Source organism: Cryptococcus depauperatus, chromosome 6 (assembly GCF_001720195.1).
Source record: "Cryptococcus depauperatus CBS 7841 chromosome 6, complete sequence".
Taxonomy (NCBI): Eukaryota; Fungi; Basidiomycota; class Tremellomycetes; order Tremellales; family Cryptococcaceae; genus Cryptococcus; species Cryptococcus depauperatus.
The window spans coordinates 1,091,259-1,110,702 of NC_089473.1; the positions used below are offsets into that span (position 1 = coordinate 1,091,259).

Below are 19,444 nucleotides of genomic sequence, written 5' to 3' on the forward strand. Positions count from 1 at the left end.
TTCTATAGAGGAGTCCACGAAATGCCCAAAAATGAGTCACTGGATCAATGCTAGCTATATGAGAATAAAGAAAGCAAACAAGAACATATAAGTTACGAAGAGTGCTAGTTATAATTGCCTTATGGTTAAAATTATACAAAATTATTGTTCCCACCAAGGAAACCATTTCACGAAACTGGAGTAAGATCAAGAAACAAAGGGCCTTACAGGGCATCAACATCTTTTCGCAAGTAAAAGTAAATAAGACCCACTTTGGCTACTACCACTGTTTTACTTTGTCACTATCTAATGCTACAAGGCACGCGCTTTACCGTCTAACGGAAATTGTGGGCTCTTTAACCGGTCTGTGATCCTGTATGCCTGTAAGCGTAGAATTATGCAATCGCTCAGAGCAAAACTCACTCTATAGTCATTCTGCCCACTTCTTTTTCCTGAGGAGGCTCGTATCCAAAACTCATGGGATCCATCCTCCTAGCATCTCTCGGTAATCTTTCCAAAATTCGAATGGTCATAATCTCTCCCAAAAATTCAATAGGGGGTACACCCCACAATTCCAGCTCTCTTGCATCGAAATGCAACCACATAGGTAGACTACCCTCACCTTCGACTTCTGCTCTATAGGTCGATGGCGGACTACTAGACCATGTGGCTGCAGAGAGTGAGACGGTGGGAGGTGGATAGATTGCTGGGTGTATGGAAAAGGTTTCATTAAAGGTAGCAAAGACTCTGCCGTTGTTTGCACCCGAGACAGCTCGCGAAGAGCTTTGAGAACCGGTACCAGCTGTATTGGTACGACGGTGTCGGATAAAAGATCCTGCTTGAGGAAGACGGGGAGAGAGAGGGTTTTCGTGTAGAGAGGCTTGATGAATTGTGGAGGTATGCGCAATGTTTTCCAAAGGAACAGCGGGTTTACGTTGAGAAGTAAATCCTCTAGCTTCCGCATTACCAGTTTCACCAACAGTGGCATGATCTAGAGGCGAACCGAAATGAATAACATCTTTGTAACCAAGGCCGGAATTGTTGGGATCAGGGTACAACATAGTAGATCGATGAGATGTCTCATCTGCATCATCAAAGATACCGCTGGTAGTTTGGGCTTCTCGTGCGGCTCTGTCGTGCGTAAGAATTCGTAGGCCACCTTGTCGAGCGTCAAAGCTAGTCCACCTAGCAGTGGCAACCACAGCCGGCTCAGGCTCGCTATCTCCCTCAGTATCGCTCGCTCTTAATCCAGTTGCTGTGCTTTCACCAATCCGACTCAGTCTGCTGTGACTAAAGCCCAATGACCCAGATCCAGACCCGGATTGTATTTGAGATTGGGATTGAAAGACAGAACCAGAGCCCATCATTGAGCCCTTGTCATAACTGGATCCATGATCGAGCCCAGAACGGTTGTGAAAAGAGTCTCGAACGCTATCATGGGAATAGCTGAAGTCGCTGAATGAGTCACGAAAGCTAGTACTGTCATCGCCCGTCAACCTGGCAAGGACGGCTGGCGATCGATGTCGAGGATAACGAGGAGTAAAGTCGGCTCTAGGTCGAGGAATACTATCTGCTACAGACATTTTTGATCCACCAAGCGCGCCGGCTCTCTCTAGATCTTGTCCATGCGACAAAGCATTCTGAGACTCTCCGGCGGAGCCATCACCAGAAGACCATTCAAAGCTGGATTTACTTCGCCAGCTCGCCCTTGAGCTTTCAGACATCAATGAGTGGGTATAAGAGCTCATATCATCCCGAGACTGATCAATAGGGTTGTTTGTGGCAATGATATCGGGATAACCAATAAAGCCTTGAGAAAAGTCCGGATTATGCACAAGCTGTTCTTGGTCGCCATCAATCACATCCCATTTAATAATGCCCTTCATACCATCCATGCGCTGAAGTTTGTCAACAACGGTTGCGTTGGTGCTCAACGACGCAGGGCTCCTCAATGTATCACTAGTAACAGTTGTGTTGGCGTAACCTAGCGTCTCTGTACCACCACGAAGAGAACGGGGGGGATCAAAGCAAACGCTTTTTCGAAAAGGATCTCCGAGATTTGGAGCGGATTGACGGGGCCGTTTTTCACCCTCATTGTCATCTTTACGGTCTCTTCGACGACGACAGCAGAGAAAGAATGCGATAATCATAAGGAGAATGAGGCCGAGAAGACCAAAGATTACACCGAGAGCAATTCTTCCTCCCTCGGAAAGCCCGTGATGATGATGTTCACTTGGGGTGGGAACAGGCGTTGTACCAGTACTGCCTGAGTTATCTGATATACCAGTTATAGTCAAATTATGAGTAGCGGTGGCGGTTAAATTGCCGATGGTAGCTTCAAATACTACGGACACTTGATTATACTTTGGACTTTGGGGGACCGTGCCTGTCAAAGTCATATTTTCATTGGAAAAGGTTAGCCAGCTTCCAGCATCTGAAGGTGACACTGTCGCATTAATCTTGGTTGTATTGTTTATCCGGAACGGCGAAAGCCCAAAAGAGTAATGCTGAGAAGGGGACGCAGTCCCATTGGGAAGATCATAAGCGGAAAAAAAGTATGGCACAATGTCTATTGGTAACCAAACATCAAGGGTAAGCGAATTGGAGGTGTTTGTAGACGCAATGGTAAGCGGAACAGAAAGCGGCAGAGACGTGCCGTTTTGATAAGACTCTGGGACCGTACCAGACAAGATATTGGTATCTCTTTTACAAAGTTAGCATGGTCAACGTTGATACGAGCCTACCTGTCAAAAGCCAGCCAGTCATAGTCGTCGTTTGCCAAAGTCACTTTCAGGTCACTCTTTGATGCGACTTGACCACCAACACGAATACCGCTGATATCCAGCTCGTAATCCACTTTACCCTTTGCAATTGCCTCTACTTGAGTAAAGTTAAATCCCCAGTCTAGCTCTATCCCAGCTCCAGTACCAATTTCAATCACAAAGCTTGTCTGCGCGCCAGTATACCCCCAAAAGTCTGTTCCAGTGGCAACAATGGTAAAACTACCCTCGCCAGGTGCAACGCCTGAAAAAGTAAAGGTGCGGTTGTCGAAATGGAGCCAATTCGGGAGGCCTGTCGATCCTCGCACGCGAACATCATTGTACAAGTTGCCGTTGCCTCCACTCTTTGCCACACTAAATGTGTCTGGCTGAAATCCAAGCGAAAATGACCACCAGGGAGGAATAGACACGCCAGTTCCACCGGGCAGGATAGTGGCACTTGCAATGTCGTGCAGGTTTGGCTGTGTCATCTGGGTGTAAAACGACTGGTGAACGACAGGACTAGAGTGATTCGAGACTATCAGCGTATAATTGGAGCTTGCTGACCCAGAATCATCAGTTGCAGTCACCGTCACCTGCTTCTCGCCCTCATCGTTATCTCCTGGCGTTCCGTAGAACGAGAGTGTCGGCGCATTCCACTTGAGCCAGCCTGGGAGGCCCGACGCGGTGTAGTTGATGTGCTTGGACGCGTTGAACGTGTCTGACAAAAGCTCAAAGTTGTATGGCAAGCCTGTACGCGCAATAGGGGGCATCTGGGTGGCAATAGGATGGACCAGCAGCGGCACGGCCCACGTGGCTGGGATCATGAGAAAGACGCAGAAAAGCATGGTCGTAACGTGTCGGTGAGAAGAATGGACGCGCTCTATCAAAGAGCTCGTTGACTGGGTCATCAAGACCGAATCTGAGGAGGACGAGAGGAGAAATGGAAAAATATCAAGAAGAATGACAATTGAGAAATAGTTGACAATTCAGAAAAAAGACGGTGTGACATTTTCGCGCCTCCGCCTGGAAGTAAGCCCTGAATAAACAAAAACAGACGCGTCGTACATAATGCATAAATTGTTACGTCATCACTTGTTCACTATTGCCTTCCTTTTCAAGGTCTATTAGTTGAATTTGATCACCTACAGAGTCTGTTTCACCAGTTGCTTTGGTTTTCCTATAATACATTAGCAAAAGACTTAACGGCAGAGAAAGACCGCACCTTTTGAGATTACTCTTTCGTCCCTTAGTATGCATGCCTGGATTAGGATCGGCTGGCCGAAGATTGTCATGGATAACATCTTCGAGGCCACTACATTCCATGGTCAACACACTCCTAGTCTACAGCGGCTCACTAGATGCGATACAGCTCAAAGACAGCTTGCTCCTGCATATACATATCAGCGGCTTGCTCTGCGTATAATGGATACGCCACACCTTGTCTTTTGCCTCAATCATCAAATCGACATCGTCGGGTAGGTCGGCTGGTAGTTCCTTGCATCTATCCGCATGCGCTCGCTTCTCCATCAAGCTCTCAGCTCCAGGTCTAGGTTCAGAAAGATGCTGCTTCATCCTGATTCCCCTTCGGTCCCATACTTGTTTTATCCTCGGAATAAGTTCAGAGGGAGGGGAAGAGGAAGGGTTCAGCGCATCGTGATGATAATCAAAGATGATGGGAATGTTTAACGATTCTGATATGGGGAAGAGGTCATCTACGTTGTAGCAAATCTACCCGGATTAGTTTTTCTTTTTCTAATCCTTTTACTTGCCTCGTCGTTTTCTAGTACAAGTCTGGCTTTTATCTTGTCATTACATTTTGTCTCAAAGTTCTCTTTAAATCTCGCAAGAGTACTCTCCTTATCGCCATATACTCCTCCCATGTGTATTCTACAGTATTTCATCAGCAATGCAAACGTGATGACTTGTCACTTACATCATGACCCCATCAGGACCCAGTCCCATCCGGTCCATGAGCTCGCATTGATATTCCAACTCCCTTATTGATGCGTCTACTACTGCTTTTTTGGGTGATCCAAGTTGGGTAAACTACATTCGTGTTGGTCTGTTACTGTTAACAGAACAAATGACTTACCTGACCAGGATGCATTGTCAAACGGTGTCCATATTGCTTGGCTAGATCTCCCGCTTCCTTCAGCTCTTTGTCTGCAAATTCAAGAGTGTAGCCGTATTTCGCATGCGACGCAAATGGAAACATCTCGGAAGACAATCGCAAAAACCGTATTTTGTTGTCTTCATTCCACTGTTCTCCCTTTTAGCTATCGTCAGATTACAAGTAGAAAGCATACCTGGATGAGCGTTTTGAGATCACGAGCATTCATCAAAGCGAGCCCTTTTGGAAGTTCCAAACCTTCCTCCTCAATACTTGCTATTCGGCACGTCCTGGAGCAAAAGATACTGTCCGGTTTGTTGGCTCTCAAAATTGTATTGAGACATGCATAGCCCAATCGACCTTTACTAATCGTTAGTCTTGTCTCCATATCCTGATCACTCATTACCTCTAAAGGTTGTTGTCTTTCTTTCCACCTCAGGTATATCGTATACTTTCTTGGGATACTCTTTTCTTCTCTTGGGTTTTTTAGGAATCTCGTTTCCATTTTCATCGTACTGTGGCTCATCCTTGGCTATCCTAGACTTTTTTGCAGTCTTCTTCTTAGGTCTGGACTTTTCCACAGACTCGGATAATTCTGAAAGCTCGCTTTCTGATTTGTTTAAATCAATGTTGATCTTAGCTTGAGCTACTTCTTTCTTGGTCCTAGTTCTTTTCCGCTTACTATCCACTACTATCTCTTCAGTTTTGACTTCTACTATATCTTCTACGTTGTTGGCATTCAATTCTGGAGGTGTGAGCTCTCCATCGTTCATAAACGACTTTTCTGTAGAATCCCCAATATTGACAGCAGGCTGAATCCGTGCAGGCTTGAGGTTGACGACGGATGAAATTTGTAGTTTCTGCCTACTACTTTTGCGAGGCATGGCGGACGGATGTTGATGGCTCTTGTTGGTGAAGATAAGCCTATATGACGATGGCGGCAATAGTAAGGTTTTTGAGAAGCGGATTGCAGAGGATGTAGCGAGTGGTTGTACAGTTCTTAACGGCACTAAGTTCATGTGAAGAGATGCCAGAAAGTCATTGAATGTGGACAAGAAAAAGGAAAAGGATAAATCAAGTTAGTGATGAAGTGATATATAAAGACATTACATTCATAATGTCATTTAGATTTCTTATAGAAAGTTTAAGATCGATAGAAATGGTATGACGATCGGTAAGACCTAAAAGAAGATGTCATAACACTTTGAACGGAGTTATAGAATATCTCCGCGAAAATGGAGGAATACAGAACGTAACAACATTGCTTGAATGCACCAAATAGAAAAAAATGACAAGCTATTAAATGCACCAATCCTGCCTGAGCTTGCATTTCTACAGACGTTTGCATATCTTAATACCCATCAATTGTACTGGGCATACAAAGCGGTACTGGAAAACTTGGTACCTTGCCTGATAACCTTTTCAACCGCATCCAGAAAGTCTCTCTCTGTGGCAACCTTCCGTCTAGCTCGGATAGCAAACATACCGGCTTCAGTAGCTACAGCCTTGAGTTCAGCACCAGTAGAATTAGGACAAAGACGAGCGATGAGGTCGTATCGAATATCGCGTTCGACAGACATGCTAAACGAATTATCAGTGATCCAAAGTTATTTGTGTGAATAAACCACAACATACGATTTACCGTGTATTTTGAGGATATGTGTTCTACCTTCATTGTCTGGCAAGCTAAATTCGACCTTTCGGTCTAAACGACCGGGACGGAGAAGAGCAGGATCGAGTGTGTCTGGCCTATTGGGGTGTCAAACGTTGATAAAGCTCTTTGAAACATCACACTCACCTGTTGGTAGCCATGATAACTTTGATATTTCCTCTAGGATCGAACCCATCCAATTGGTTGATTAACTCCAGCATTGTCCTTTGCACTTCATTATCACCACCTGCACCATCATCAAATCTCGCGCCACCGATTGCGTCCACTTCATCGAAAAAGATGATACAAGCCTTTTTCGATCGAGCCATCTCGAAAAGTTCCCGAACCATACGAGCGCCTTCACCAATATATTTTTGGACGAGTTCAGAACCGATGACTCGGATGAAGGTAGAGTCGGTTCGGTTGGCTACTGCTCTTGCACAAAGGGTTTTGCCAGTACCAGGAGGGCCGTAGAGAAGAACACCTTTAGGCGGCTCAATACCAAGGTTGACAAAACGCTCAGGCTTGACAAAACATTAGCATCTCTCAGCATAGGACTTATAAAATTCACCTCTAATAAGGGTAACTCGACAACTTCTCGCAACTTTTCAATTTGTTCTTTGCAACCGCCAACATCCGCATATGTGATAGAGGGTCGTTCTTCCACTTGCATCATTGTGACAGAAGGATCGATTTTAGGTGGTAAAGGGATCATTATTTTGTATGTCACTTGATCAACGCTAAGTTTCACTGAGTATCGCACTGCGGATACGTATGACAAGGACTTACCCAACACGCATACCTTCCTCGACATCTGTTGGCGACACCTGATCTCCTAGTCCAACCACAAATTTGGCAACCTGCTTGATCGAAATGACATATCGGTCACCATCTGGATTACCAGCACCAGCCCCATCTTGAGGGTTAAGCGGCTGGTCGGCAGGTAGCGGGTTTGCTGTACCTGGACGTCAACGCCTGTTTACAGAAACCACAATCATCTACACGTACAAGCTTTGATGATTGTCTGACATCTGGCAACCTGATATGGTCTTCCACTTCTCTGTTTGTCTGCAGGAATATCCCATAAATTGGCAGGTGCCAAACCTGTATCCGATTCCCTCACACCCATCTTTTGATTCACCCGCTTCTGGATATCTTTGATATCATTTTCCATCTTTTTAAGTTTAAGAGAATAAGGTCCTTGGCCCTATGAATTGAATCAGTTGTGAAACGGATGACTAAAGGGCGAAATAGACAAACATAAGTCTTGAGTATTTGAATGTCCGACTCATCGAGGGCTACATGAATCAGATACCAAGCATACACCATAAACAGCACACCTACCAACAATCTTTTCCTCCTTTTCGTCAGTGACTTTCTTCTCATCTGTTGATAACTGTCAGTAATCTGCCGTTTCAACCAAGTGCTTGATCGCCTACACTTTTCCCAGTCACTACATATATCATCAGCATTGACAGGTATTCCAGCGTCATAATCACTTACGATTTGGGGGGCATCTTTACGAATAGCGAGATTAATGTAAAGCTGTAATATGTAGAAATGCGAAAAGTATTGCTAAAACGCGACTTGTCATCGTTAAAGCTCTAATCTGGCGACGACGGCGATCACCGCCTTTTCTATAACGGGAGGAAAATTGGATCCTTCATGGTAAGTAAGCAAAAGTGATGACATCAGGATTTGAAGTAGTTTTATCCATCATTATGTACTTATCCTACTTTTTGTTCATTGCATCCGTGTGTGTATACAAATCGATTGGGTACAATCCGTCCCAACTTGAGGAAAACACCAAGAAGAAGGAGAAAAGAAGAAGGAAAAAGGGTAAAAGAGTGTCTATAGGTCAACGTGGTATCAGTAAAAGGAAAGATTTCTACTTTTCTGATTTACTTTTATACTTGCATTTTGTTCTTCCGGTATTATTACAATCTTAATCTTTTCTCTCTTTTCATAACCCATCTCCGCTTGTCCCATCTTTTGTACATAGAATATTGACTCTCTTCAAAGGCCGGACAGAGCCAAATTTGCTTCTTGCTTGTGTCTTTCACCCGTTTTTTTCTCCGCACTCCGACGATTCTCTCCACGTCCCAGGGGCAACAGCCACCATTAATGGCTAGGACAGCTTCGCAAGATGGCTTATGTACGGTTGGAACACCCATGCTACCGATACCTACAATCCACCCCATTCCGCAACCACCCATGGACATGTGGCCTACGTATTATCCATGCGGAGGCATATCTTATCTCTTGAACGGAAGAGGTATTTTTGTGGACCCAACAACAGGAGTAGGGCTCAGCATATGGGTTGATCCGAGTTTGGAGGATTTATTTGGACTTATCAAGAGCATATGGGTGCGTATTTTACCTATTTTGTTTAAGGCAACCCTGACTTTTGCCTATGTGTGATGCCTGTATGCCGACAATGAATATTTGTTGGAATCCTTACTGCGTCTTGCTGGGAAACGTTACAGAAAGAAGGCGGTCATGTTTCTCCCACGCATGATAATGTTGGGACACAAATTCTTATTATCTCACCTCACCAGTCTTCTACCCGAGATATGTACTGCCATCCCGACCGTATTCCGGACTTACGGCAGCGCCCAAAGTCTCCTGTACGCTTGCCCTCATTGGGTAAAGAAGAACCGTGGCAAGTCAAAATTATGCTTGATCCATGTTGGGTCACAAGATGTTTAGAACAAGGATTTTTTTTGGGTGAACACTATCAATGGGCAGGTTGTAGGATCGGAGGACCATCAGAAAACATCAGGACACTTCCCAGACATCCAGCTGCAAGATTTCAAGGCGAAAGAGTGAAAGCTCCAGATCGAAAGACAGAAGATCAAAAAAGCCTGGCACTGCTCCCATTGCCGAAATGGGGGCCAACGAACAAATCATTGGTAAAAGCCAGTCCTGTCAAGCAGATAAATGGCAACGGTTCGCCTAACGTGAAGCATACAAGCTCAATCGACGGAAATAGTTCAAATACTGCTAGAATGAATGAAATTAGGACTGCAAATGGTTCAAAATCTAGATCAAGACCGATTCCTATCTTGCAAACACCACCCAAGCTCTGGCAGGGAGGCATAAGAATTCATCCACCATCATATCATATACAGACCAATCAGCGTCCAGTTTCTCAAGAACCGTTGATAGAACAACGACAACTGCAGCAATCAACCCAGATGTCTCAACCATCACAGTTATCTCAACTGATTCCACCTGAATTTTCAAGAAAAAATAACGCTGGTTCATCAATCACTGCTGTATACAGAACCGATAATAAAGAGCGGATGGCTTATGAAGTTGACTCTATACATGATGACGGGGCTGGACCTTATGAATCTGATGGAGAATGGCCGACCAGTATGGACAAGATACAATCAGTGACCAAGAATACGACCTTAAGGGAGTTGGAAGAGGTGTTTGAAATGGAGAGAATGATGCTTGGGCCTGGTATCCGAGACAATTATCTTGTCGGCGTTCTGAAGAAAAAGGTATATTAAAACCTGTTTTCATCTAGAGTGTTTCTTGCCTGACCTGAGACAGTACGGTACTTTCTCACATTCGACTTGGCGAGACCTTTATCTTTCATGGCTTTATCAAGAAGGCCAATACTCCTATCTTAAATCTGGCAATGACTATGACCATGCTGATGAGCTTCCAGTAGAGTCATTTGCAGATGATACAAGAGGAAATATTGCGGCGTCAACAAGGTATATGACACCGAGCACGCTTTGTTGGACCGACGTGAACCGCATTTTTGAAAAGGAGAACTATGTCATCTGTGCTGCGGCACTGAATGCCGACGAGGCTGGTGACTATCTGGCAGATAAGGTATGTCGTCATCTACATTGTCACAAACCACAAAAGAAATGTTGATTAGCATTTAGTATGGTGTTTATCTTACCACAACTTGGAGAGCATACTTGACGCGTTGGAGGAAACAACGTATTAGCCAAATTGAACTCGAATCTTCTTCTTATCATGCCCCAGTCTCTGCTCCTACCCCAATGGTTGCTTCTGCTTCTACGAGCGCCCCTGCTCCCGCTCGAACAAGCAAGGACTCTACCCCGCAAATTCGAATTATCCATTCACAGAACCAAATTAAATCGCAGTTCCAGGCTGGTCCGGGCCTTCGTACACAGCGGAATCGTCCCAGTCACATCAGCCTGAATAGAAGCAGAGCGTCCACTCCATCATCTTCATTGACGGAAGACGAGTCTGATACGGAAGGAGAAGATGAAACTGAAAACGAAAGCAGTAGCGAAGAAGAAGAAGATGATGATTTAAGTAAAATCAAGGCTGGACAATTGGAGTATCTTTCAAATGAGATGATGGCAAGAGTATTTGAATCCAGAAGGAAAAAATGGGAAAAAAAAGGCTTTACACGAGTCGAGATTGCGCAGGAGTTGGAGAAGGACGTAAGTGGTATGACAGGTAACGAAAAGGTCTTGGCTAATAGCAGAGATTAGCTCGGGGTATATACGCATGGTTCATGGCAAATTTACTACACCCAATGGAAAACCAGAAAGGGAAGATTTGCCTACCTCCTCAGTATGCCGAAACAGACTGCCAAACCTAGAAAGGTCTCCCAGAAACACCAAACTGGAAAGCGTGGCGGACGACCCCGTAAACATTCAACACTGATAAACTCTACCAAAGGTGGCCCTGGCAAGAACCATCACAAAAAGTTGAAGACATCCACCTCAAGAACAGAGTTTACTGAAGAGGAGGAGAGAGCCATGGCGGAGTATGTTGTGAACAACAATGTGACAACGGTTTTGCCTAGTTATTTGACTTGGCAACGATTTGCCGAAAATCCTGGCAAGGTGAATCATGATAAACCTTGAAGAAGAAATGGCTAATTGTGTATTATCAGTACCCTAGAAGAACACCTGAAAGTTATGGTGTACATTGTTGGCGATTTCGTGACCGTATGGAGCGTTTGGTAGCTGAAGCCAAGGGTGTTCCATCTGGGGAAGGACATCATGGATTCTCACTGAAACCGTCCAGGAATGTCAAGAAGAACCATCCCAGGCGCGGTGAAGCGGAAACGGAAGAGGATGATGCCAAAGATGGAATGGATATAGATTCTGGAGTATAAAGTATAGTAAGAGGAAAATCTTTGCACGACCATATCTTGCTTGAATTGCCTTGCTAAAAGATGAACCTTTTATAATATGCATGTATCATTTTAATTATCTTTTATGTGGGTGGCTATAGATTTTTAACGGATAAAGGTTGGCACTTGAGACGCGTGCAGATGGCTCTAAAACTTGTTTTTTTCTTTTAAAACACTTGTCAACTTCAACATCATCAAGCTTTTATAGATTTTAGAATTAGAAGCCAGTCTCATCAAGCAACATTCAAATTTAAATACATTTCCTTCTCAAGAGGATATATTTGTTGCCAAAGCAAGAGAAAATTATACATTTGCAGCATCAATTCGTGAGCTTGGCAGAGGATGGATGTCCCGCCACTGGATTCTACAAAAAGCAAAGCTGACCAGAGACGTCTTGAACAGGATGCTGTATGGTCAGTCGTCATCTCAACCATCCTCACAAGGAGCAAGTCCACAGCCATCTCCGGCCTCTCTCTTCATTCAACGGTTACAAGGGATCAAGCCGTCCGAATGTGATACTCCGGCTCATCCAGCAGTCTCCATCTCGATTGCTCCTTCTAGTGTCAGCAAGCCGGAGAGTGCTGCTGGTGGATATGTGGGGCCAATGGCGGGGCTAGAGCAAGGGGCAGCTTTGGGGCCAAGCATGCCAAGCGGTGTCAGTTTTGGAGAAGCTGGATCAAATCTTTCTTCGCCAACATATAGGCCTCCTGTGGTTGCTCGTCATCCGTTATTCTCTCATCATGCGGCTGCTCGCCGTCAATCTTCGTTTTCTCAAGAGATAGCGTCTTCATTATCCTTTTTGTCTGACCCAGGACCGTCTGGACCTCCCTCTCCGACTGTGTCGGATATGTCAAATTTGTCGTTGAGCGCATTCTCGCCAGCAAGTACATTTCTCTCCCATTTCAGCGCTCCTATGCAGAACGCTCTCCCCTTAGATGCTGAAGGAGCTCAAGTCTTGAATTACAAATTGGGAAAGGTCATTGGCCGGGGAGGATTTTCAACTGTCCGTAAAGCTATCAATATGACCACAAACGAAGTCGTTGCATGCAAGATAGTCAAGAGAGATGATCTGAGTGATCGCTCTGGGTCGCTGGAAAAGTTTGAAGAGGAGATACAAATATGGCAACAACTTCCACGGCACCCTTCTTTGCTATCTCTACTGGAGATGCATAGAACAGATTCCATTACGTTCCTCTTTTCTCCTTACATGCCTGGTGGATCATTGTTGGATGTTTTGAGAAGAGAAGGCGGGTCGGACAAGACCGCAAGGAAGTGGTTTCCTGGTGTGGTTGCGGCAGTTTCGGTACTTCACGAGGGGTTTCCTGGATTTTCCGGAGGCTTATTACATGGTGACCTCAAATTGGACAACTTTCTGGTGGATAGCAGGGGTACGGTGATGGCTTGCGATTTTTATATGGCTAAGTGGATAGACAAGGAGAAGAATACCTCGACCATCCCGCCGCCTTTAAATGCTGGTGGTATGAATCGCCATTCCACCTTACCAAGCAACTTTTCGAGGGGAAGACATCCTTCCCCTTATCAGACTGCAAATTCACATCAACTCCATCGTCCTCCATATGATGGCCGTGATGATTCTCATACTCCGGTCCAATCCCAGCCTTTTCCTTCTGCTTCTTTACCATATGCCCCGCCTGAGTTATTACGAGCGCCTCCTTCTCGTGCTTCACTCGCACAAGACATGTGGGCAGTTGGAATCATCCTTCACGCATTGCTTACTAGCCGGTTGCCATTCGTCGATGCTTTTGATCCCAGATTACAGATGAAAATCTTGCGCGGGTCATGGGAAGAGCCTCCTAATTTGGGGCGTGAATGGCTTGATTGCCTCCACGGTTGTTTGGATGGAGATGTGGATCGCAGATGGACAATCAGACAAGTGAGAGAGAGTGATGCGGTCATGGGATGGGCAGAAGTGAAGAGTAGAGGTAAATCGAGAAGCAGATCAAGAGCTAGAGGCAGAGGATTGGTTGAAGGACTGCTGGATGGTATTAGAAGAGATGGGAGTCAACCTGTACCAATTACCTCGCCGATGCCCAGAGGAAAGCTTGAGAATATGTCAAGATCCAGAGACAGATGTTTGCAGGGAGATAGCGTCTTTCCTGGAGAATCTATGCAGCGCGGATCCTTTTCACGTCTTTCACATCGCGACGATGATAGGCGAACGCCGCGGTCAAGATCAGCCAGCGCATCACGAAGCAGAAGCAGTGGATCCCATCAAACAATTTTCACATTCGATGCTCCAGAATTGGCAAGGGGCCTTGAAGCTGTAGATACAAGGCGCGGTCGATCTAAACAGCGCAATGCGCCTGTGGACAAGAGTAATCTCCCTATCTCCCACTCAAATCTTGGGTCTATGTATACAAAACCTCAAGGCATGCCTCATCCCCAGCGAATGGCCGCACCCGTTCCATCTGGTTCAAATCCCCACTCTCGTTCTCAAAGCGCCCAGCGAGGACTGCATCCCCAATCAGCTCCGGCACAATCGTCAGGCTTCAAGACTTCTATGAATATGGGGCTAAACGAACCTTTGTACAATCGCTCTCCAATGCCTATAACAGCTGCTATTCCTATCTCTTCTTCCTCGCAATCGCGTTCCCAATCGAGACATTCTCAGAGTGGAAGTTCACCTTCTACTTCACGATCAATCAGTAGAGCAAGAGGCGATGGAAATATTAACAACAAATGGGGAGAAAGCCCAACTCCGCCTTCTGTCAATCCTCTGGTTGGCACTAGATGGGAAATTCTGCCAGAACGGTACGAGTATGGGCAGGAATTGGGCGCAGTACATGAAGAGGAGCGGGGAAGGGATAAAGGAACGAGAAGCAGAGATACAAGTAGAAGTCAAAGCCGCGGACGGAGAGGAAGACCTGCAAATATTGGCAACGGGATTGGGGGCACTGCGACTTCTAGTAATGGTTATGTTAGGTAATTTGTAGGAGGGAATCCTACATAGCATTTATATAATCGAGGGTTGTTAACGAAACGGCAACGAGTCTTTCATCATCTTTGTATACATTAGCTAAACTCCATCAAGTATGAATAGTATCAATGCATTAAACGCTGTTACAATTACTCAATGTGATCACGGAGCACTCAAGGCATGTAATTGGAAAAGATGCAATGTCAATAACAATATGCTAAGGATTGTTTATAAATCTCTCTAAGCCGTTTGGCTGTTTTGTTATCCAGCCTCTTTCTCTTACCTGTCTATCGCTTGCCTCTCTTGCTTTCGTCCTTTTTCTCGAGCCGTTTATCTCGCCATTCGTTGTCTTTGAATACGACAACTACCGACAATGGAGTAGCCAGTATGAGCCCAGAAAGAAGAACGAATGTCCAACCAGCATTCAATGCCTTGTACATTGATTGGCTGTGAGTGCGAGGTAAGCACATATAGATTTGAAAAAAGCATACAAAGGAAATAGCTAACATGACTGCAACACTAATAGATCCAAAGATACATCTTACCAGGTTCAACTATGGAAATGTTATCAGGAGAAGGGCACGTTTCAAATCATGGAACACTCACGGCTGCCGACACAGCTCCTCCCCTCCTAGACTTGATATCCTGCCCGTACACAGTCACAATTCCGATTACTCCTGTGCCCAAACCAACGGAAAATTTTATTATCAAAGTCATGGCTGGAGGAGCCTTGACTTGGAGACACCATCCTTGAACGGTAATAGCAATGATTGAGCATATAGTGAATGGAATCAGACAGCGCAGACGGGTTAATTCAATTCTAAAACTCCCGGAATAGGCGCGATAATCTCCTCCAACTTGCTGTTCTTTTTTGCTAAAATAATAATCGAATTGGAAACCGTTGAGCTGAGAAGAGACGATGATGCCAACATCCGAGGGGCTATAAGTCTAGTCAGTAGACTAGATATTAATTTGAAGCGCATACAGATAACAGAGACCAATCTTCATATCTGAGAGATGATACGAGTCTTTTAAAGCGGTAGAAAACAATGTCAAGCTTGTGTAAAATTCCAGGAAGAGCAACGAAACAAAGACAAAGACAAGGGTGAATTCTGGGCTTAACAGGATTGTGAACGTTGAGAAGGATTTGTACTCTTATTTCATTAGCGTGTAAGCTCAACTACAGCACTCACGGGCTTGGGAGGGGACCAATCTACAGGCTCCATCTGTCTGTCACTTTCTGCCAACTTTTTCACTGCCTGTCTTCGATGGAGTGCTCGGAGCAGGCGGCGGCAGCGACCTATCGCCGACAAGCGACCTCAGAGTCTCTGGAAAGAAGCTACCTAGGGCCAACTGAATTTCGTAGAGTTGACCTATACTCACAAGATCAATGGTACCAATATCACGCACGTAGCAATCGTCAAAAACCAAAAGATACTCTTCCAACCTAAACCTTAGGTCAAAACACCACCTAAGAACTGCTCTTTTCGGCATGTAACTTTCGACATTCACCATAGCCTACTGGGCCGAATGCCGGTCCACACATCGCTCCCAATTGGAATAAAGCAGCATATCTTCCTCTCTCCCTTGGCTCCGCAACATCAGCAATATAACCATAACTAATCACAATCACCGTACTACCGCCCGTCGAATGAAGAGCACGGAGAGCAATCAAGAGCCAATACGCAATCGTGGTCATAAGGACCAGTCCGATATTGGCACTGAGGTAGATGGCCAAAGTTGCAATGTACAACGGCCGTCTCCCAAAGAATCCAACATGAATCCAAAGAAAGACGGCGTGACTGTCTGGAAGATCAAGTAGATTGCCACAGCCTGCGACAAACATGACTCGTTACGTTTGAAAGCGCCGGAAAGTGTTGGAATCACTGGCACAAAGATATCGGACGAGATGGGCGAAAAGACGGCAACTATATCGCCCAACACAACGATAAGTAGCTTGGTCGATTTTGAAAACGCAGAGTAAGGCCGGCGAGAACGAACAGGCTCCAAAGCCGCTAACATAGTCTTTGGTGGTTCATGTTCCACTTTTGCAGAGGCAGCCGACCCATCCAACGATTGAGACGGTCGAGGTGATCAGTAGGCGAAATTTTCCTCCTGACTGCCAGTCGTTTCTTTTTTTTGGGCATTAGCTGCTGACGGATCCTCTTCAAAATATTCTTCTCGTTTCTCGTCTATGTTTCCTCTATCCCTCTTCTAGGATGTACTGCCAATACCTACCTGGCTGGGTGGATATGAGCTCAGCGACATGCTTATCGTTCTTGACAGATTATTCTTTCTTTTGGCCAGTATCAGCAGCGTTTCAAGTAGTTAACATTGTATACCAAGTATACATGTAAAATGAAAGAAAAACGTTGAAAACTATTAAATTGTTATATATATCTTTTGTTAAATTTACTTTGACTGTTGTAATAGAAACAATTTATTTCGGAGATTGAATTAATCTCCATTTTTATCTTTTATCTTTCTGATTTTTATTTTTTGTTTACACTTTTCATTTATGCCAGTCATAGATAATCTACAAAATCCTTATTTCCATCCTACTTTTTATCATACTTCAGTCCCATCCATTCTCTCGAGAAAAGATGAGCAGTGGGTAGGGCTGGCATCTGCGCCATGTTACTTCTCTGTCGAGGTGTTTTTCTCATCTCTCAAGGATGTCTATTTGCATCCTGAGAGATGGCTACGAGGGTCAAGGGCAGAAGTGGTGGGTATGAGGAGTACAAGAGGTGTTGAGGAAGTGGTGATGGACGGGATTGGTGGGATGAGGCTAGAACTCGTGGATAGGATGTTGGTCAGGCTGCAGCCGGGACGAGACAAGAGGATGAAGCAGACATGCCTGTTTTACAAGTCAACGGCGAGTCACAGCGACATGGATAAAGGCCTGGGGCGAGAGACAGGTTTTGTGGTGATAGTGCCAGAAGCCAGAACGGCCGGCGACTTTCCTCGTTCTTACCCACCGGTCAGCAAACTGGCATATTTATGGGAGCCCTGGGAGATGGATAGCTCGAACGGCTATGATGGACAACAGGCAGAGTTGTTAGGAACACAAGGAGGCTCGCCTTTAGGTCGGATATCGATTCATTACCTTGCTCTTTCACGAGATCGGTCGTTTGCGGGTTCCCAGCAGTCTGAATCTCGGCCCATGGCCTGGCACCCTGCTGTTCAGACATCCCTGTATCGTCCGGTGCGGTCCTCGCCTCTGGCTGGAGCTCTGAACAATGACCAGGTTCAGACAGAGGCAAGTTTTGGTGGGCAATTGAAAGACGAGTCGTCGTTGAGAAAAGACATTCTTGATAAGTGTTTGGCTCTTCTCGAGAACTTGTACAAACACGGACATGCCCAACTCATGGCTATACAACATAGTGGTGTGCCCAGTGTAAGTATGGATGCTAACTACCGTTGCTAATACCTGCAGGTTGAAGATAGCGATAATCAGTTTCAAGCACTGTATCTCAAGCTGAAAGATCGGCATCGACATATCAACCCTCAGCAGAGCAAACCGCGGCTACCACGTCATGCATTGCAAGCGTACGACCTTGTCAAACCAGATGGGCACGTTATCCCTGACGATATCTCGGATTGGGGTCAACATGATATAGCAGTCGCTGCTTATCTTATGCTGTTATGGAAAGATATGTATTCTGCCGAGCGCTTGCCAAACACAGGCGAGGCAGTAGAAGAGAGAGAATGGGACAATTGGGGGAAGCCTGAACGGGGGTTTGTAGACGTTGGCTGTGTAGGTCTGCTTTGGCTGAGGACATTGCTGACCTGAAATAGGGGAATGGCCTTTTAGTTCACATTCTTGTTTCAGAAGGGTATCATGGTATTGGGTACGATCTCCATCCTCGTGAAACTTGGCCGTTGTACCCTGTCGCAACGCAAAAAGCCCTCACTGAGTTGGCTATCAATCCTCTTTTGTATTTCCCAAAGACAATTGACGAGTGGATCTCTGGATCATGGGAAAGAAAGGAGCAGTGCATAGTGAAAGATGGCGTCTTTCTCATTGGAAACCACGCCGACGAGCTCACAGTAAGCGATGTTTTGCCCCTACATAGCTGACTTGAATACAGCCATGGTTACCACTGCTTTCTCTCATCCCTCAAGCGCCTGTACCTTACCTCTCACTTCCTTGCTGTTTACATAACCTCGATTCGCCATTTTCACTGCTCGATTTTGAACCGCCGTCTCATCCCCATGCACCTGTACAAGGGTACGATGCCAATTTGGACGAACAAAAAGGGCTATATAAGTCGTACCTCATCTGGCTGGGCTGGATAGGTGTGAACTGTGGGTGGGACTGGAAAGCTGAGAGGATTAGAGGAGAGCTAAAGGGTTGGGGAATTGTTGGTATGTTTTGTGCTCCGTTGCATCTAGCAAGCTAAGTTGTACAACTCAGCAAGGAATCGTTGGCCAGGGGCAAAAGATGACATCGAATGCCGCATATGGGCTTTGAGAGAGGTTAATCGTGTGCGGCATAGAGAGATGTTCAAGATAAAGAGAAAAGGTGATGATCATTGAAGACGTAAATATGTGTATGTCTTTTACATTTTCCTTTTCAAAACGTGTTGAAAAGCTTTGGCTTTGAATTCTTCTGATGTTGAGATAGTGAAGCGTCGCTACAGTTACCCCTGTTTCAACAATATCCCCTCCATCCAACCGTTCTCACTTTTCTTTCTCAGCTATCCAATACTCAACAGCCCATACCGATTCTGACCTCTTGAATTGTTGCCCTCTTATTCGCTTCTTTGTATACTGCTCTCTATCCTTCAGATGCTGATTCTTCAACCAGAATAGCCCCTATTTCAAAAAATGCCAAACCTTTATCCACACGTCCGTGAATATCTTT

The 19,444-nt window shown here is 45.3% G+C and overlaps 8 protein-coding genes across 8 annotated transcripts; 3 read left to right on the top strand and 5 right to left on the bottom strand.

Annotated features, from left to right (window-relative positions):
• Positions 1 to 167: 167 nt before the first annotated feature.
• Positions 168 to 3,511, bottom strand: L203_105144 (uncharacterized protein; the record flags this gene model as incomplete). Its single annotated transcript, XM_066214517.1, has 5 exons — positions 168 to 202; positions 252 to 265; positions 320 to 352; positions 403 to 2,680; positions 2,779 to 3,511. The coding sequence occupies 5 exons, from the start codon at positions 3,509 to 3,511 to the stop codon at positions 168 to 170; spliced, it is 3,093 nt and encodes a 1,030-aa protein (XP_066070614.1).
• Positions 3,512 to 3,821: 310 nt separating this feature from the next.
• Positions 3,822 to 5,870, bottom strand: L203_105145 (UV damage endonuclease UvdE; the record flags this gene model as incomplete). Its single annotated transcript, XM_066214518.1, has 9 exons — positions 3,822 to 3,918; positions 3,964 to 4,053; positions 4,097 to 4,128; positions 4,179 to 4,453; positions 4,507 to 4,628; positions 4,675 to 4,787; positions 4,834 to 5,001; positions 5,048 to 5,211; positions 5,258 to 5,870. 9 exons carry the CDS (start codon positions 5,868 to 5,870, stop codon positions 3,822 to 3,824), a joined length of 1,674 nt encoding a protein of 557 aa, XP_066070615.1.
• Positions 5,871 to 6,212: 342 nt separating this feature from the next.
• On the bottom strand, positions 6,213 to 8,019 carry L203_105146 (uncharacterized protein; the record flags this gene model as incomplete). The annotated part of the gene is made up of 11 exons (XM_066214519.1): positions 6,213 to 6,432; positions 6,487 to 6,600; positions 6,650 to 6,749; positions 7,005 to 7,026; positions 7,074 to 7,242; positions 7,292 to 7,457; positions 7,511 to 7,709; positions 7,763 to 7,800; positions 7,847 to 7,888; positions 7,942 to 7,955; positions 8,006 to 8,019. 11 exons carry the CDS (start codon positions 8,017 to 8,019, stop codon positions 6,213 to 6,215), a joined length of 1,098 nt encoding a protein of 365 aa, XP_066070616.1.
• Positions 8,020 to 8,626: 607 nt separating this feature from the next.
• L203_105147 (uncharacterized protein) lies at positions 8,627 to 11,621 on the top strand (the record flags this gene model as incomplete). Its single annotated transcript, XM_066214520.1, has 6 exons — positions 8,627 to 8,869; positions 8,989 to 10,011; positions 10,064 to 10,351; positions 10,408 to 10,938; positions 10,990 to 11,346; positions 11,397 to 11,621. 6 exons carry the CDS (start codon positions 8,627 to 8,629, stop codon positions 11,619 to 11,621), a joined length of 2,667 nt encoding a protein of 888 aa, XP_066070617.1.
• A 421-nt stretch (positions 11,622 to 12,042) lies between these two features.
• L203_105148 (uncharacterized protein) lies at positions 12,043 to 14,586 on the top strand (the record flags this gene model as incomplete). The annotated part of the gene is made up of 1 exon (XM_066214521.1): positions 12,043 to 14,586. One exon carries the CDS (start codon positions 12,043 to 12,045, stop codon positions 14,584 to 14,586), a length of 2,544 nt encoding a protein of 847 aa, XP_066070618.1.
• Positions 14,587 to 14,864: 278 nt separating this feature from the next.
• On the bottom strand, positions 14,865 to 15,585 carry L203_105149 (uncharacterized protein; the record flags this gene model as incomplete). Its single annotated transcript, XM_066214522.1, has 4 exons — positions 14,865 to 15,024; positions 15,085 to 15,131; positions 15,184 to 15,517; positions 15,563 to 15,585. 4 exons carry the CDS (start codon positions 15,583 to 15,585, stop codon positions 14,865 to 14,867), a joined length of 564 nt encoding a protein of 187 aa, XP_066070619.1.
• A 463-nt stretch (positions 15,586 to 16,048) lies between these two features.
• L203_105150 (uncharacterized protein) lies at positions 16,049 to 16,423 on the bottom strand (the record flags this gene model as incomplete). The annotated part of the gene is made up of 1 exon (XM_066214523.1): positions 16,049 to 16,423. One exon carries the CDS (start codon positions 16,421 to 16,423, stop codon positions 16,049 to 16,051), a length of 375 nt encoding a protein of 124 aa, XP_066070620.1.
• A 672-nt stretch (positions 16,424 to 17,095) lies between these two features.
• On the top strand, positions 17,096 to 19,311 carry L203_105151 (uncharacterized protein; the record flags this gene model as incomplete). Its single annotated transcript, XM_066214524.1, has 6 exons — positions 17,096 to 17,974; positions 18,035 to 18,334; positions 18,669 to 18,945; positions 18,995 to 19,056; positions 19,103 to 19,130; positions 19,205 to 19,311. The coding sequence occupies 6 exons, from the start codon at positions 17,096 to 17,098 to the stop codon at positions 19,309 to 19,311; spliced, it is 1,653 nt and encodes a 550-aa protein (XP_066070621.1).
• Positions 19,312 to 19,444: the final 133 nt, after the last annotated feature.